At 40.4% G+C, this 17,723-nt stretch overlaps 1 protein-coding gene and 1 non-coding gene across 6 annotated transcripts in view; both read right to left on the bottom strand.

Moving 5' to 3' along the window:
• The window catches only part of Fam161a (FAM161 centrosomal protein A), a 35,772-nt gene that overhangs the window by 8,725 nt on the left and 9,324 nt on the right, over positions 1 to 17,723 (bottom strand). Inside the window, exons 3-7 of one of the 5 annotated variants that reach the window (XM_090336843.1) lie at positions 15,182 to 16,339; positions 14,230 to 14,397; positions 10,766 to 10,865; positions 3,890 to 4,044; positions 1,800 to 3,343 (exon numbers count right to left, since the gene is read on the bottom strand). In XM_090336843.1, the coding sequence (XP_090192969.1) occupies positions 3,214 to 3,343; positions 3,890 to 4,044; positions 10,766 to 10,865; positions 14,230 to 14,397; positions 15,182 to 16,339 (1,711 nt within the window). In that variant the 3' untranslated portion in view covers positions 1,800 to 3,213. Of the gene's footprint in view, positions 1 to 1,799; positions 3,344 to 3,889; positions 4,045 to 10,447; positions 10,866 to 14,229; positions 14,398 to 15,181; positions 16,340 to 17,723 lie in introns of those variants that run through there. The other 4 variants (XM_090336844.1, XM_090336845.1, XM_090336848.1 and 1 more) reach the window with 4 other exon arrangements.
• LOC150060694 (U6 spliceosomal RNA) lies at positions 5,867 to 5,973 on the bottom strand. The gene has a single exon (XR_016536349.1). It is a non-coding gene; the product is annotated as a U6 spliceosomal RNA (small nuclear RNA).

Below are 17,723 nucleotides of genomic sequence, written 5' to 3'. Positions count from 1 at the left end.
CCAAGCATGAGCACAACACCCTGAGCTCAAGACCCACAGTGGAGAAAATAAAGTTGGAAGGGAAACATTTTTATATTCATTTGTACTCATTTTCAAGTAATTACAATTTAAACAATATTCATCATTACTCATTCAAATCTTTATTAAGTAAATACCATATGCACAGTCCTGTCAAGATTAGAGAAATACATAGGTTCATTTTTAAGATGGTGCTGTCTCTCAAAGATTTTACAATCTTATGATAGTGACAGCAGTTTAGCATAAACTGTAGAAAATGAATTACAAGTAAATATTTGCTCCTGAGTAAGAAAAACTACCTTTTTATTACAGTGTAAATTGACAAAAAACAGTTATTATATAATATAGCCACACTGTTAATCCTTTTTAAAACATGCTGGTTGTTTCCAGAAAAGTAAATGTATTATCCTGTAACATCATTGTGACTGTTTTCATCTTATCTTTAAAATTGGCTGTAAAAGTTGAAATGACTTAAAACATCAAATTAGCATCATGGAAAATGAATCTGCAATAATGTGCAAAAAGTTGAGCACAAATGAGTCTAGCATTATAAAGTTAAATTTGAATTACTTTTGAGGATTTCCTTTTAGCAGTTATTATAGATATGTGAGCATATACAAAACCCTATTTACTTCTGAATAGTATAATTCACAAATGCTACAATTATTTTTATCTGTAATACACTTGGTTAAGAAATTATTAGTAATTTTTTTGTGTTTTTGGCCAGTCCTGGGGCTTGAACTCAAGGCCTGAGCACTGGCTTTGGTCTTTTTTCCTCAAGGCAAAAGTTCTACCACTTGAGCCACAGCACCATTTCTGACTTTTTCTATGTATGTGGTTACAAAGGAATCGAACCTAGGTCTCCACACATGCTAGGCAACCACTCTACCAACCAGCTTTTATTAGTAATTTCTAATACTTTATCAAAAAGTAATTGAGGTGAGTGGTTAGGGAAGTAGTTTAGTCGTAGAGTGAATGCTTAGTATGTATAAAACACTAGTTCACATACATGCATGCATGCACGTGTGTACAGCAGCAATAGCTGGGGTGGGTGGGCATGTTGTTGGTTCATGCTTATAATCTCAGCTAGGAGACTGATATCAAGAATCAAGGCTCAGGGGCCAGGAGTTTGGCCTAGTGGTAGAGTGCTTGCCTAGCAAACACGAAGACCCGGGTTTGATTCCTCGGTACCAATTACATAGTAAAAAGCCAGACGTGGTGCTGAGGCTCAAGTGGTAGAGCTCTGGCCTTAAGAAAGTCCAAGCACGGTGCTCAGCCACTGAGCTCAAGCCTAGGACTGGCCAAAATAAATAAATAAATAAATAAAAAGAAAGAAAGAAAACAGAATCAAGGTTCAGAGTCAGCCAGAGAGAATTCTGAAAGACTCTTAGTTCAACTAACCTGAAGAGAGCTGGAAATGGAGACACGGCTCAAGTGGTAGAATGTCAATCTTAGTTTTACAAAACTGAGTAGAGCACTAAGTTCAAGCCCTAGTACCAAGGGGGGGAAAAGGCTAAAACTAAGCTGGGTGTGGTGGCTCACACCTTTGTAATCCTAGCTACTCAAGAGGCTGAGATCTGAGGATCAAGGTTCAAAACCAACCTGGGCACACTAGGACCTGAGACTCTTATCTCTATAAATTAACCTCTAGAAAACAGGAAGTGGGGCTTGGCTCAAGGGTAGGGCAGAGGCTTGAGCTGAAACGCTCAGGGACAGCACCCAGGCCAAGTTCAAACCCCATGGCCCACCAAAAAAAAAAAAAAAAAAAAAAAAAAAGACTAAAACTAGACATAAAAAATGATTATGTGGGGCTGGGAGTTTGGCCTAGTGGTAAGAGCGATTGCTTAGTGTGCACAAAGACCGGGGTTCTATTTCTTGGTACCACACACACAGAAAAAGGCTGGAGTGGTATTGTGGCTCAAGTGGTAGAGCTCTAGCCTTGAGAAAGCCCAAGGACAGTGCTCAGGCCCTGAATTCAAGCCCTGGGACTGGCAAAAAAAAAAAAAAAAAGTGATGTGACGGGCACTGGTTGCTCACGCCTGTAATCCTAGCTACTCAGGAGCTGAGATCTGAGGACCATGGTTCAAAACCATCGTTGGCATGAAAATCTGTGAGAAACTTTTATTTCCAGTTAACCACCAGAAAACTGGAAGTTGTGTTGTAGCTCAAGTGGTAGAGGGCTAATCTTGAGTTAAAAGAGCTCAGGAACAGCGCCCAGACCCATATGAGTTTAAGTCCTATGACTGACAAAAAAAATAATAATAAGATGATGTGCCAGGTGCTGGTAGCTTACATCTATCTCTACTCCTAGCTACTCAGGGGGCTAAGATCTGAGGATTGTGGTTTGAAGCCATCAGCCAAGAAAGTCCATGAGATTCCTATCTCCAATTAACCACAAAAAATCTGGAAGTGGAACTCTGGATCTAGTGATAGAACACTAGCCTTCAGCAAAAATAAGATCAGGGTCAGTACCAAGGCTTTAAGTTCAAGCCCTAGGACTAGCACCCACAGACCTCATAAAGAGGATGATTGTATGGATAATTTAACATTAAATTTTCAGTGCAGAAGTCAATGTAAATTTTCAAGTATCTATGATTTTCTGTACTACATTGCTTTTAACAAAATGGCTAAAATAACAAAACAATATAAACAAAATAGTTCATATTGCAGATAAAATAAGATATATAGTATTAGTAGAAATCTTTATTAATGCTTTCTAGAAAAAATTAAATCATCAAAGGCCAATATTTCTCTCTACTCTGAACATGAAGTCCCTTCCCCACAAAATATATTTTCATAACTAGTTAGTAAGTTTGCAACAACTGTGATTTTTAAACCTTTTTTTCAAGCCCTTTAAAAACTAAGATTAGGGCTGGGTTGTAACTCAATGGCAAAGCACCTGCCTAGTAAGTACAATGTCCTGGGTTCAATCCCTAGTACCAAAAAAAGACAAGACAAAAAAAAAAATAAGAGTATAGTTGGAAACAAACCACACACAATTTAAAAAACAGAATAGGCAAAGCTCTGCTCTAACCAAATCATCTGGATTCAGCCCTTTTAAGCTCTGATGTCTTTGCTGACACCTGTACTTATTAGAGATGTCCCCCAAGATGCTCTTAACACAAGTGCAGCTGCTGACATCCTGATGCTGCAAACAGCAAAGGACAACAAGGAGAGCTTGCTAAGTTTTAGTCTTCAACAGATTTCTTCTCCTCTTCCTTCATCATCTTTATCTTTTTCCTGGTAGGAATCCTGGCTGTTGGTTTCAATAAAATAATTTTCTTCCTCATTATCTGTTTCTTCTATTTTTTCTTCTTCATTAAAGCTAGAGGAAGAAATTTATCAATCTTTCAAAGGAAAAATGACTTGGGTCTAAAGGCACATAAACCCTTGGCAATGTACACCATTGCATAGACAGTCTTCCTCACCTGAATAAACTTCAATTTATTATCAAGAAAACTTGATAGTGTCAAATGGAAAATTACATATCCCTCTGAGAAATGTACCACATACACAGAAAAAGCCAGAAGTGGTGCTGTGGCTCAAGTGGTAGAACACTAGTTTTGAGAAAGCCCAAAGACCATGCTCAGGCCCAAGTTCAAGCTCCAGGATTGGCCAAAATAATAATAATAATAATAATAATAATAATAATAATAATAAATAAATCTAATTTATTTTGCTTTAGAAATAACTTCACCACCATGAAATATTTTGGTAGTGTCAAACACAGTAAGGTAACAGGATACTTTATAACAGTTCACATCATTCCCTTAGATAAAAGGTTTCTTAATAAGAGACCAGAAGTTTAAGCTTTCTTACCAGTAAGAATTTTTTTCAAAGGTAAACTGTTCAGATATGTTATATATGTTACCTTTCCTTATCTTCAGGGAAACTCTTCATGTCCTGGTTGCTGAGGTACTCAAGTAATTTCCCACTTTGGCCTTTCTTTGAAACAAACTCATCAGATAGTCCTAGTGCTTTTAGGGTGTTAGAATAATGCTTTTCTGCTGCCATCCTTGCATTTTTCTATAGGAAAGACAAACCTTTTTAGATGAGATCAAAAATAACAAACTTCCACTAAAAGTGCATGGTTTAAAAACTCACAAGAGAAAATGAAAGCAATGAAAATGGATGAGCTGTATGTATCTGCCAGTGTGAAGAGATCTGACAAATTTAAAATGGAGCAAAGGAAGACAGGCACAAGTATAAATTTAATATAATTCATAAACTAGACAAAACTATACCCCTTGGGGATAGACACATAGGGGTGCAACTGTGCAGAAAAACAAGGCAATGTTAAGCCCAGCACTAGTGGCTAACACCTGTAATCCTAGCTACTCAGGAGGCTGAGATCTGAGGATCATAGTTCAAAGCCAGCCCAGGCAGGAAAGTCTGTGACTCTTTATCTCCAACAAACTTATCAGAAAACCAAAAATGAAGCTGTGACTCAAAGTGGTACAATACTAGTCTTCAGCAAAAGAGCTCAGGGACAGCACCTAGGACCTGAGTTCAAGCAAGCCTCATGACTAATAAAAAAGAAAAGCCGGCTCTGCTGGTGGCTCACACCTATAATCCTAGCTACTCAGGAGGTTGATATCAGAGGTTCACGGTTCAAAGCCAATCTGGGCACAAAAGTCTGTGAAACTCTTTATCTTTTTTTTTCTTTTCCATATGTTTTTTATTGTAATAGAAGGGTTACTTTATATTCACCAGATAGAGGGTGCATCGCTTCGCATACATTGATACCCTTTCTCATGTCTTGGTCCCCATTTCCCTTCCCCCACCCCCTCATATCTTAAATTTACCACCAGAAAACTGGTAAGTGGTTCTCTGGCTCAAGGAATAGAGCACTATCGTTGAGCTGAAGAGCTCAAGGACAGCATTGAAGCCCAGAGTTCAAGTCCCATGATGGACAAAAAAAAGGAAAAAAACCCCACAATATCATGAATGTGATAATAACAGTTACCTTAGGGCAGAGGGTTGGGATCTTGGAAGGGCACACAGGAGATGGTTTCTAGAGTGCTGGTATGCTGTTACTTACCCAGATGGTAGTGCATTAGTGGTAATCTGTAATTATTTGTTTACACTGTGCAAGGGTTTTACCTACTATTGCGATAATCTAAAATACATGTGAAAATCAGTAAGAAAATGAGATTGCGGGCCAGGAATTTGGCCTAGTGGTAGAGTGCTTGCTTTGGATGCAGGAAGACCTGGGTTCAATTCCTTGATACCACATACATAGAAAAAGCTGGAAGTGATGCTGTGGCTCAAGTGGTTGAGCTTTAGCCTTCACAAAGCCCAAGGTCAGTATTCAGGCCCTGAGTTCAAGCCACAGGAGTGGCACAAAAGAAAAGAAAAAAAAAAGTTGTACAATGGGTTGGTCAATAGAATAGAAAACACTCAGTTCTACAAGTAGTTGTACAATGGGTCTGTCAGAGTAGAAAACAAGATCATGATAGGTATAAATAAGAAGACTCTTTTAAGTGCTTTGAGTCCTTTTTTGTTGTTGTTGTTGGGTCATAGGGCTTGAACTTGGCCTGCTGCTCCAGAGCTCTTCAGCTCAAGACCACTCCCCTGGGCTTGGGCATTGTCCCTTAGCTGTTCAGCTAAAGGCTACTGCCCTTCCCTTGAGCCACGCCCTACTTCCTGTTTTCTAGAGGTTAATTGGAGATAAGAGTCTCAGGCCCTAGCATGCATGAAGACCTGGTTCGATTCCTTGGTCCACATACACAGGAAAAAGCCAGAAGTAGTGCTGTAGCTCAAGTGGTAGAGCTCAAGCCTTGAGAAAGCCCAAGGGCAGTGTTCAGGCCCTGAGTTCATGCACCAGGACTGGCAAAAAAAAAAAAAAAAGTCTCAGGTCATTTTCATGAATTTGCTTGTCATCCTTGCGCACTGGCCATGCTAATCTTCTCTGTATTGTTCCAATTTTAGTATATGTGCTGCCGAAACAAGCACAAGTCTCAGGTCCTTTTGTGCCCAGGCTGGCTTTGAATCTTGATCCTCGGAACTCAGCCTCCTGAGTAGTTAGAATTACAGGTGTGAGCCACTGTGCCTGGCATTCTTTACTTTTTTTTTCTGGAGATAGTGGAGTTTGAATTCAGAATATTGGCTTAGTAGGCTGGTACTCTACTGTTTGAGGTATGTCTCCAGCCCCTTGGTTTTGTTCTGGTTATTTTTGAGATAGGGTCTTTCTTTTTGCTCAGTCTCAAACTGCTGTCCTCCTGATTTCATTGTTCCACATATCTGGCATGCTATACATATATGTCACTGTACCTAGCTGCTTTTTGAGATGTAGTCTCACAAATTTTTTGCTGAAGCTTGTCTTGAAATATGATCCTTCCAATCTATGCTTTCCAGTAGCCAGAATTGGACATGAGCTTCTGATGCTGAGCAATTTTTACTCTTTAAAAAAGCATGTCTATCCATAAAGATAAAAGAATCAGGGTTGAGGATTTAGCTCAGTGGAAGAGCACTTGCTTGGCAAGTGCAAGGCTCTGAGGTTGGTCCTCAGCTCTGGAGAAAAAAAAAATCACTAAATGTCTTTACTTTATATAGGAAGGAAAGAGATGGAATGTCACTCCCTGGCTTGGAGATGTAGACAGTCCTTTCAGAAGTATAGCAGGTGAGGTTTGGGAGTTTAGCTCAATAGTAAAGCACTTGCCTAGCAAGTATAAGGTCCTGGGTTTAATACCCAACACCACAAAACAAAACATAGCTGCAGCAAATTTAAAGACATTACAGTTGTGAGATCACAGGTTTTATGGAGTTACAAGATGATGGTGCTCACACCATTAGCTCAAATTTAATGAACTTTTAGCTCCTTTCAGTGGAAGTGAACTCATTTAGGGCCATGTATATCCCTTCAGATATCCAAAGTGAACAGGAATGGCTCAGCTCCAGTGGACTAATAGGATCCCATATTGCAAAGATGTGAGTCAGCACCCAGTTTAATCCCCATATTAAAACAAATGGTGATAGCCCGGCACTAGCAGCCTATAATCCTAGCTACTCAGGAGGCTGAGAACCGAGGATCACACTTCAAAGACTCTTATCTCCAGTTAGTCACTAAAAAATCGTAAGTAGAATTGTGGCTCAATGTGGTAGAGTATTAGCCTTGAGAAAAATAAACTGAAGGACAGTGCCCAGGCCTGTAGTTCAATCCCCAAGACCAACCAACCAGCAAACAACAATAACAACAAAAAAAATAGGGGCTGGGAGGGTGGCCTAGGGGTAGGGTGCTTGCCTAACATGCCGGAATCCCTGGGTTCGAATCCTCGGTGCCACATACACAGGAAAAAGCCTCAAGTGGTGTTGTGGCTCAAGTGGTACAGCGCTAGCCTTGAGCAAAAGTGCTCAAGAAAGTGCCCAGGCCCTGAGTTCAAGCCCCAGGACTAGCCAAAAAAAAAAAAAAAACAATAAAAAGTAAAACAGTGGTAAGTTGAGATAAGAGAGTGGCTCATAACTTTAATCCTGCCTTCAACATACACACCATTTATTTTGCCAAGTTTCTTGTGCTTTGAAACAATGGGAATTTACAGAACAACAAAATGCTTATTAATGCTAAGACTCATCATGAATTTATCAAAGTAGGGTTCCTACCCTATGCTCACCCCAGAAAGAAAGGTCAGTGGCTGATTAATGTAATCACATTTGTTCAAGATGGTTCACTAAGACATCCACTGCGTCACTCTGGCCCTAGGCATCAGGTGCCGGAATTATAAGGACTTGGCCACTACTCTTACAGTGAATCAGCAAAATGGAAAGAGTCTTACACAGACAATTCCTACAAGCTGTAGCAGAGGCAAACACAGATTAAGCACAGGCTAAAACAGGACTGGTAGCTGGGGACAACAATGTAAGACACTGACTGCACAATAAAACATGGATGAGCTAAAACTAGTAAAGACAAAGATTCTGAGGTGTCTAGAAATAGCATAAATAGTCTTCAAGTTTGAAAGTAGCAGTCTAGTAGTCTGGTATTGCCTGAATGTAAAGGGTGTACATGAGGGAATAAGATACGGGCAAAAAGAGTGCAGTAGGAGAAAGAGCTCACTGAGGAGTCTGCATACTAGACTAAGACCTGTGAATTTTCTTTTGGGAGGAAGAAGGACGCTAAAGGTTAAGTGCTTGGAAGCATATCAACATGGGTTTCAACCCTAGTCAGAGCATTTACTAACTATAAGCCTCATCAGTTTCTTACCCTCTTTGAATTTGAGTTTCTTCATCTATAATACAATCGTAACTTACATCACTACTTGGGGAAGTTAACTAGACCCTTGTACCATTCCCTGGAAATGAGACTAGGACAGTGAGAGAAGGGATGGTGGACTGCTACCAAGGGCTATTAACTATTGTCCAGGGTTAATTTTGACAGAGGAATGAGAGTGATAAGATGAAGATATGTGCATGGCTTTGCAAAGGCAAGGCCTCAAAACCAATCATTTTATAATTTTTTTTTTTTTTGCCACCAGTCCTGAGCTCAATTGAGCTCAGGGCCTAAGCACTGGCCTTGGGCTTTCTCAAGGCTAGAGCCTCTACCTCTTGAGCCACAACACCACTTCCGGCTTTTTCTATGTATGTATGTGGTTCTGGGGAATCAAACCTGGGTCTTCATGTGTCCAAGGCAAGTACTCTACCAATAGGTCAAACTCCTAGCCCATCAAAAAAATTTTTTTTTGAGACAGTAGCTCATTAAGCTGCCCAGACTAGTCTTAAACTCCTGGATTCAAGCCATCCTCTGCTTTAGCCTCCCAAATTTGCTTGGATTACAAGCAGATGTCACCTTATTCAGTTCATGCAAATTATTATTTCATAGATAGGAAATAGAAGTTTCATGGGGCATTTCACCAGCAGAAGAAATTTACTAAGGAAAAGAATGTGGCAGGTTTCTCAGTGACCAACTCCTTTAGGAGAAGTAGCTCTTAGCCATCTAAATTAAACCCCAACCAAAGTAGAAAACTAAGAGGAGAATCTATGCAGGATAAGACGAATGTGAGATGCATAGAGAAAACAAACAAGGGGCTGGGAGTTTGGCCTAGTGATAGAGTGTTTGCTTAGCATGTATAAAGACCCAAGTTCAATTCTTCTGTACCATATGCATAGAAAAAAGCCAGAAGTGGTGCTGTGGTTTAAGTGATAGAGCTCTAGCCTATCACTGCCCAAGGACAGTTTTCAGGCCCTGAGCACCAGCCCAGGACAGGCCAAAAAAAAAAGAAAGAAAAAGAAAAAAGCTGGAAGTGGTGCTGTGGCTCAAGTGGTAGAACTCTGGCCTTGAGAAAAGTCCAAGGACAGTGCTCAGGCCCTGAGCCCAACCCCAGGAATGGCAAAACAAACAAACAAAAAACATTTCAGTTTGGAGGCAAAGATAATTTCTTTGCGACAAAAGTCAAATACTTCATATTATATAATGGGGACTAGCTTAAAATTAAATGAGATGCTTAAAAAAGACTTATGTTACCACATACATAGAAAAAAGCAGAAGTGGTGCTGAGGCTCAAGTGGTAGAGCTCTAGCCTTGAGAAAGTCCAAGGACAGTGCTCAGGCCCTGAACTGGCAAAAAAAAAAAAAAAAAAAAAAAGACTTATGTTAGGGCTGAGAGCATGGCCTAGTGGTAGAGTGCTTGCCTAGCATGCATGAAGCCCTGGGTTTGATTCCTCGGTACCACATACATAGAAAAAGCTCAAAGTGGTGCCATGGCTCAAGTGGTAGAACACTAGTCTTGAGCAAGCTCAAGAACAGTGCCCAGGCCCTGAGTTCAAGCCCCAGGACTTGCCCCAACACCTCCCCCCCCCAAAAAAAAAGAGATTGTTGCTGGGCGCCAGTGGCTCATGCTTATAGTCCTAGGTATTTAGAGACTGAGATTTGAGGATTATAGTTGGTTCAAAGCCAGCCCAGGCAGAAATGTCCCTGAGACTCTTATCTCCAATTAACCACCAAAAAACTATAAGTGGTGCTGTGGCTCAAAGTGGTAGAGTGCTAGCCTTGAGCAGAAATGCTTAGAAATAGCACCCTGACCCAGAGTTTAAGCCCCCTGATTGGGAAAAAAAAAAAAAAAAAGATTGTAAAACAGAGTGAAAACGGAAAAATTAGTATCCATGGTCCTAAGGCCAGTTTGAGACTAGGAAGACTGAAATTCAAGGCCAGCTTGATTAGAAAGTTATCAAGATTTGTCTCAATAAATGAGCTGGACATAGTGGTGCACACCTGTAATCCCATCTGTATAGGAAGTTTAAGTAGGAAGATAAGGGTCTGAGGCAAGCCCTGGACAAAAAGAAGCAGAAGATTTTATCTGAAATATAATTAAAGCAAAAAAGGGCTGGAGGTGTACTTTAAGTTGGAGAGTCACCTGTCTGGCAAGTGTAGTGCCCTGAGTTCAAACCTCAGTACTACTAAGAAAAAAAAATACTGGCAGAAATAAATCTGATTCAATTAGCCATTTTGTTCCATTTTTTAATTCTGCAAAGATCTCCAAATCATATCATGAAGCCTCACCTTAATATATGACCAAGTTGGCTTTTTTAACCAGACATTAAAACCAGGTTATGCAATTTAAGACAACTGGACTGGTAGTATATTCTTTATCAAGCTATTGCCTATCTCTCAATAAGACACTCCCCTTGAGCTCGCACAGAAACAATGTCTCAATAATTCTATAACATATACATAGGAAAGATGGGCTGTTAAAAGTCTGGGAGCTAAAGTTATTCTTAAAGGCTAACAATAGCTCTTATATGCCAACAAACACAACCTGAGCAACTCTTTCAAACAGTAATGGCCTCTGTTTTAATTTTTCTTCTCTTTCTTCTAGTTCTTGTTGGTATTCTTTCATTCTTTCCTTTTCACTCTTTCTAAAAATCAAATAAAAGGAATAGAATTTTAAAAGGCCATGTAAGAAAAAGAAATAACATATATAATGTTTAGCTTAGATGATAAATTAGAAATTGTGAACTTAGCTCAGTTCTTTTTCTAGATGGATAAATTCTCATAGAATAGAGAATTAAGTTCCAAGGTTCTGAGAACACACATAGTATACAGGCCCTGGAACGATCTAGATACTTTGATTTTCAAAATCTTCAAAGTATAGCAGGGTACAGTGGCTCATGTCTATAATCCTAGCTACTCAGGAGGCTGTTCAAAGCCAGCCCAGGCAATAAAGTATGCGATACGCTTATATCCAATTAACCACTAGAAAACTGGAAGTGGCACTGTGGCTTAAGAGGTAGGGTGGTAGCTTTGAGCTGAAAAGCTCAGAGACAGCTCCCAGGCCCAGGGTTAGAGTGGTAGCCTTGAGCTGAAGAGCTCAGAGACAGTGTCCAGGTCCAGAGTTCAAGCTCCCGTGACCGCCCCCCCCCCCAAAAAAAAGAAGAATAGCAACCAAAATACATAAATTTACCATATGTGTACTTCTTTTGGCTAAATCCTGTAATGAATTAAATAATACTTTTTCTCTATGTAAGATATAGTAAAACAAGGACCAGGAGTTTGGCCTAGTGGTAGAGTGCTTGCCTAGCATGCACTAAGACCTGGGTTCGATTCCTCGGTACCACATACATACAAAAAAGCCGGAAGTGGTGGTGAGGCTCAAGTGGGAGAGCTCTAGCCTTGAGAAATTCCAAGGACAGTGCTCAGGCCCTGAGCTCAAGCCCAGGACTGGCAAAAAAAAAAAAAAAAAGATATAGTAAAACAAGACAAGATAAAAAAGAAAGAACAAGGAAATAGTTATACTTTAAAGTTATAATTATCCTTAATTATCTGCAAGGTAGTGCTATGAAAAACTAGTTTCCTATTGGTAAATACTACATTTCTAAGAAATTTTTGGCTCAAGTTCATCAAATTAAGTGCCCTCTATCAGTGGTTTATACTGCATTATAAAGCTAACTCATTATTAAAAGTTAACAGATCTATATATAATACATATATAATAGCATATATAATTTGAGTCATAAGAGCCAAATATATATATATATGTCATTTAATATTATAATAAATAAATTATCTTACTTACCCAGCTTTGGGAAGATATTTTTTGACTTTAACACGAACACTTGTAACATCTAGACACTGGTTTTCAAACTTTGTTTTACATTAATTTAATATTCTGAAGGGGTTCTATAGATTCTGTGGATGGTTTTATTATTTTACATTGAAACTACAATGAAATGTAACATGTACCACTAAACAACACACAAGCACCAGTGAGGCTGACATAGGAGGATCTGAATTTGAGGTCAGCCTTCGCTATCTAATGAGATCCTGCCTCAAAAAGAGAGACCGGGGGGCTGGGGAAGAATGAAGGGAAGGAAAAGAAGAAGAGAGGGAGAAAAAGAGAAAGCAGGGGAGGGACTAGGAGTTTGGCCTAGTGGTAGAATGCTTGTCTAGCATGCATAAAGACCCAGATTTGATTCCTTGGTACCTCATACATACCAAAAGCTTGAAGTGGTGCTATGGTTCAAGTGGTAGAGAGCTAGCCTTGAGAAAGCCCAAGGACAGTGCTCAGGTACTTGGGACTGGCAATAAATAAATAAACAAATAAACAAATAAATAAATGGGAGAGGAAACAACCTGGGCTGGGGGATTAAATTAATGATACAACATGTGTAACACGGTCAAGGCCCTAGGTTCAATCCCCAGCACCGCACTAAGAAAAAAAATTTGAGGGGCCAGGAGTTCGGCCTAGTGGTAGAGTGCTTGCCTAGCATGCACGACGACCCAGGTTCAATTCCTCTGTACCACCAAAATGGGGGGAAGGGGCAAAAAGTGGAACTGTGACTTATGTGGTAGAGAGTCTTAAGCAAAAAAAGCTCAAAAACAGCCCAGGCTCTAAGTTCAAGCCCCAGAACAGGAACAATAACAGCAAAAAAAAAAAATCTATGTATGTATTAAAATGTAGATATACAAACATGAAGACAAAGATTAGAAGCTGGGTGTTGGTGGCTCACACCTCCTAGCTATGCAGGAAGAGATCTGAGAATCATGATTCAAAGCCAGCCTAGGCAAGGAAGTCCATGAGACTCTTATCCCCAAAAAACAGAAGTGGAGCTACAGCTCAAAGTGGTAGAACACTAGCTTTGAACAGTAAAGCTCAGGGACAGTGCCTAGGCTTTGAGTTCAAGTCCCATGACTGACAAAAAAAAAAAGAGGGGCCGGGAGTTTGGCCTAGTGGTTAAAGTGCTTGCCTAGCATGCACGAAGACCCGGGTTCGATTCCTCGGTACCACATACATAGAAAAAAGCCGGAAGTGGTGCTGAGGCTCAAGTGGTAGAGCTCTAGCCTTGAGAAAGTCCAAGGACAGTGCTCAGGCCCTGAGCTCCAGCCCAGGACTGGCAAAAAAAAAAAAAAAAAGATTAGATACTGATAAAATATTATAGGTACTGCCAGGAGTTTGGCCTAGTGGTAGAGTGTTTGCCTAGCACGCATGAAGACCCGGGTTCGATTCCTTGGTAACACATACATAGAAAAAGCCGGAAATGCTGCTGTTGCTCAAGTGGTAGAGCTTTAGCCTTGAGGAAAGCCCAAGGACAGTGCTCAGGCCCTGAGTTCAAGGCCCAGGTCTGGCAACAAACAAATAAACATTATAGAACTACGGCCTCAAAAGGAAATGTTTCTATGCTGGTGCCAGTGGCTCATACCTGTAATCCTAACTACTCAGGAGGCTGAGATCTGAGGATTATGGTTTGAAGCCAGCCTGAGTAGAAAAGTTTCCATGAGACTCTTATCTCTAGTTAACAACTCAAAAACTGGAAGTGGTACTGTGGCTCAAGTGGTAGAGGGCTACCCTTGAGAACAATGAGGCTCAGGGACAGTGCCCAGGCCCTGAATATAAGCCCCACAACCGACAAAAAAAAAAAAAAAAAAAAGTTTCTATTCACCAACAAGGCTTCATGATTCACCCAAGAGATGTGTATGCGTGCATGTATGTGTGCACATGATGAGTACAAGTGACCAATTGTAATTTTAATCCACGAACTAAACTTCTAATACTATTCTCCACTTGTTTTTTTCTTGGTATCAATTGAATTTTTAAAAGGCAAGGTGGCTTATGCCTGTAATCCTAGTTCCTCAGGAGGCTGAGATCTGAGGATCACAGTTCAAAACCAGCCCTGACACTAAAGTCCATGAGACTCATCTTCAATTAACCACCAGAAAACTAGAAGTGGCTCTGTGGCTCCAGGGAAATAAATGCTCTGAAGATTCAGGATTCTTTCATAATACCTGAGGTTTTTTACTTTGGACTTAGACATCTGAGCTAAACTTTGATGGGAGTCATAAGCCTTAACCCGGGTTGTCAGGAGTTTCTGCAATTCTTTCATTCTTTGCTTCTGTTTAGTTAGGATCCGATTTCTCTCTTCTTCCAACATTTTCTTCTCCTCAAGTGATCTCCTGAGGGCAACAAACTAAGGCTTAATTCACTTTAAGCCAAGAAAAATGTTGTTTTTCAAAGATTTACTGTGGGATAATTCAAAGGTTGAAAAAAATGGATAGCCTTTTTACAGGAATCTGACTTGTAAAACTGGAAATCCAATTAAAACTAATTTTTTTCTAGATCCCCAAATTCATAAACTATAAAATATATTCATTTCTTAGAAAAATACCTTTAGGGCCAGGAGTTTGGCCTAGTGGTAAAGCGTGCATGCTATACACGAAGACCTGGATTTGATTCCTTGGTACCACATACATAGAAAAAAACCAGAAGTGGTGCTGAGGCTCAAGTGGTAGAGCTCTAGCCTTGAGAAAGTCCAAGGATAGTGCTCAGGCCCTGAGCTCAAGCCCAGGACTGGAGACAAACAAACAAACAAACAAACAAAAAACCCAACACCTTTAGCAAAATGCTCTACATTGTGCAATAAAATATCCTACAGATACAGAATTTTTTTTTTGGGGGGGGGGTGGTTATAGGGCTTGAATTCCACCTGGGCGATGTCCCTGAGCTCTTCAGCTCAAGGCTACTGCCCTACCCTGTGTCTGGGTGTTGTCCCTGAGCTCTTCAGCTCAAGGTTACCACTCTGCCCCTTGAGCCACAGCGCCACTTCTGGTTTTCTAGTGGTTACAGAAAAGAGCCCGGCTCCAGAAATAATTTCTTAATATTTTCAAATTCACCAACTTAAAAGCAAAGAGCTGCGTATAGGACTTTAGCAATCTTGAGTTAGTTGGTACTGGTTGTTACCTTGTAGCCTGCTCTCGTCCTCTTGAAGACACTGTGTGCTTTGTTGGGCTGAAGGTATAAAGAGGGGTCTTTGCATTTTTTTCTGGTGAGTTACACCTTGGAGACAGATAAGGCCAACGTGTTTCTTTCAAGTTTTCTTCATCTGCTCTAATATCTGCCAAAATTTTGTCTCTTTTAACAGAGTCACTTGAGGATCTCTGAAGGTCAAATCGTTTATAAATTGTTGAGAACTCTGGAGACCTGAGTTCTGAGAATTCTTTATATTTCAGAGGGGAGTCATCAGCATCAGGAACCTGGCGTCTCCCCCTAGGTTTACACTTTAATTTTCTAGCCTGCTCACAATTCTTGAGGTTCCTGAAACGTCTGCCTGTTGATCCACAAGGCAGGGTGGAAAAAGCCTGTAGAAATTCTTGGGCTCTCAGCTGTGTCCTAAGGTTTCTGTAGAGGTCTTCTTCTTTTAATTTATCACTAGTAGGCAAAGTATAACCATAAACAGATTGAGGCATGGGTCTAGCTTTAAACCGGCTTTTTTTTTTTTTAGACGTAACTAAGTCTCTCAGCTGTTTTTCCCGGCCTGCTCGCTTCTGTTCCTCCCTTGCAATAAACTTAAATGGCTTTTGTAAAGCCAAAAGAGCTTCTTTGTTTTTCTCCTTCATTATCCTCCTCCTTTCTTCATTTTGCTTGACCATTTCTTGATAACGGGGGAGAAGGACATGTAAAGGAAGAGGATTGGCTTGGAATTTCTTCTTACACTCACAATCATCATCTTGTTCCTTGATCAGTTTACTCATTATTCCAATATCTGACATAGCCTTCTTGGCCTCTTCCTTTTTCTTCTGTTCTCTAATCGTCATTTGAAAAGGTTCAGGCACAGTAATTGTGGGCACCCATTCTTTTGGTTTCTTCTTTGTTTTTTCAACTACTGGGTTGTCAGAATCATCACACTTCAAGTAATCTTCAACAGAGAAATCTTTCCACATGTTGTTGATGAGCTCCTTGGCATAAGTCGTTTTGGTTTTCTTGGAAAGTTCTTTCTCTAGCTTCGGCAGCTCCTCTTCAGAGGAAGAAGTATACAAGGAGGGGGACCAGCTCAAGTCAGGCTCTGAAAGCGATGTCATTACCAGTACAGGGTGATAGGAGGTCTTTCCTGATGAAGAACTAAATAAGAAGAATTAAGAAACACATTCAATTCTTCTTGATCAAAATTAACATAGACCTATATATTTTCAGGGTATAATAATCAGCTAGAAAGATGAACTGGAATGGACTTGTGAAAATTATCATTATTTAGAACATATTGTAAAGATGCTTATAAATGATATGGTTTGATTATGTTAGAGTCAAAGAGCCTGAGAATGGAGGCCTGTTGTATTTAAATTCTATTAAGTTCTCCATGTTTTCCAATCACAGTCCTAAAATATTTATCTGATCATGTCACTCTGCTGCTTTGAACAAAATCCATGATTCCTCTTTGCTACAAAGTCTGAACTGTAAAGCCCTTCAGGACTGGTCCCTGCTTCCCTTCCCAGCCTTACCTCTCAGCCCTCTCTAATCCTAGTCACCCATTCTTCAGTCATATGGAGTATATGAACTTCCTCATACCATGGCTTTACGTGCTACCATGCCTTAGAAGACCACTTCTCGCTTCCTATGTGCAGCATTGCCTCCTTCCAGAATGAACTCACATATGACACTTACCTGGAAAATTCTTTTTTTTTTTTTTTAAGTTTTTATTAATTTTTGCTATTATTATTATTTTTTTTGCCAGTCCTGGGCTTGGGCTCAGGGCTTGAGCATTGTCCTTGGACTTTCTCAAGGCTAGAGCTCTACCACTTGAGCCTCAGCACCACTTCCAGCTTTTTGCTATGTATGTGGTACCAAGGAATTGAACCCGGATCTTCATGCATGCTAGACAAGCACTCTACCTCTAGGCCAAACTCCCGGCCCCTTACCTGGAAAATTCTTAATTGTATCTTTTCTTTTTTTTTTTTTTGCCAGTCGTGGGCTTGGGCTCAGGGCTTGAGCACTGTCCTTGGACTTTTCTCAAGGCTAGAACTCTACCACTTGAGCCTCAGCACCACTTCCAGCTTTTTGCTATGTATGTGGTACCGAGGAATCGAACCTGGGTCTTCGTGCATGCTAGGCAAGCACTCTACCACTAGGCCAAACTCCCGGCCCTTAATTGTATCTTTTCATCAATGCTTTGGCATGACCAACTGTTGTTGTTGCCGTTGCTGCTGCTTCTGCTGCTTCTTCCTCTTTTTTTTTTTTTTTTTGCTAGTCCTGGGGCATGAACTCAGGGCTGGAGTGCTTTCTCTGAGCATTTTTGGTCAAAGCTAGTGGTCTACCAATTGAGCCTCAGCTTTACTTCTGGCTTTTTGGTAGTTAATTGGAGATGAGAGTCTCATGGACTTTCCTGCTGGGACTGGCTCTGAACTGAAGTCCTCAGATCTCAGTTTAGTGAATAGCTATAGCTAGGATTACAGGTATGAGCCATCAGCACCCAGCCTTTTTTTTTTTTTTTTTGGTTGGTTATGGGACT

This window comes from Megascapheus bottae, chromosome 7 (assembly GCF_031878675.1).
Source record: "Megascapheus bottae isolate mThoBot1 chromosome 7, mThoBot2.hap1, whole genome shotgun sequence".
In the NCBI taxonomy this organism is placed as follows: Eukaryota; Metazoa; Chordata; class Mammalia; order Rodentia; family Geomyidae; genus Megascapheus; species Megascapheus bottae.
Note: the sequence above shows the minus strand (reverse complement) of the source record. Positions and strands in the feature narration are given on the sequence as shown.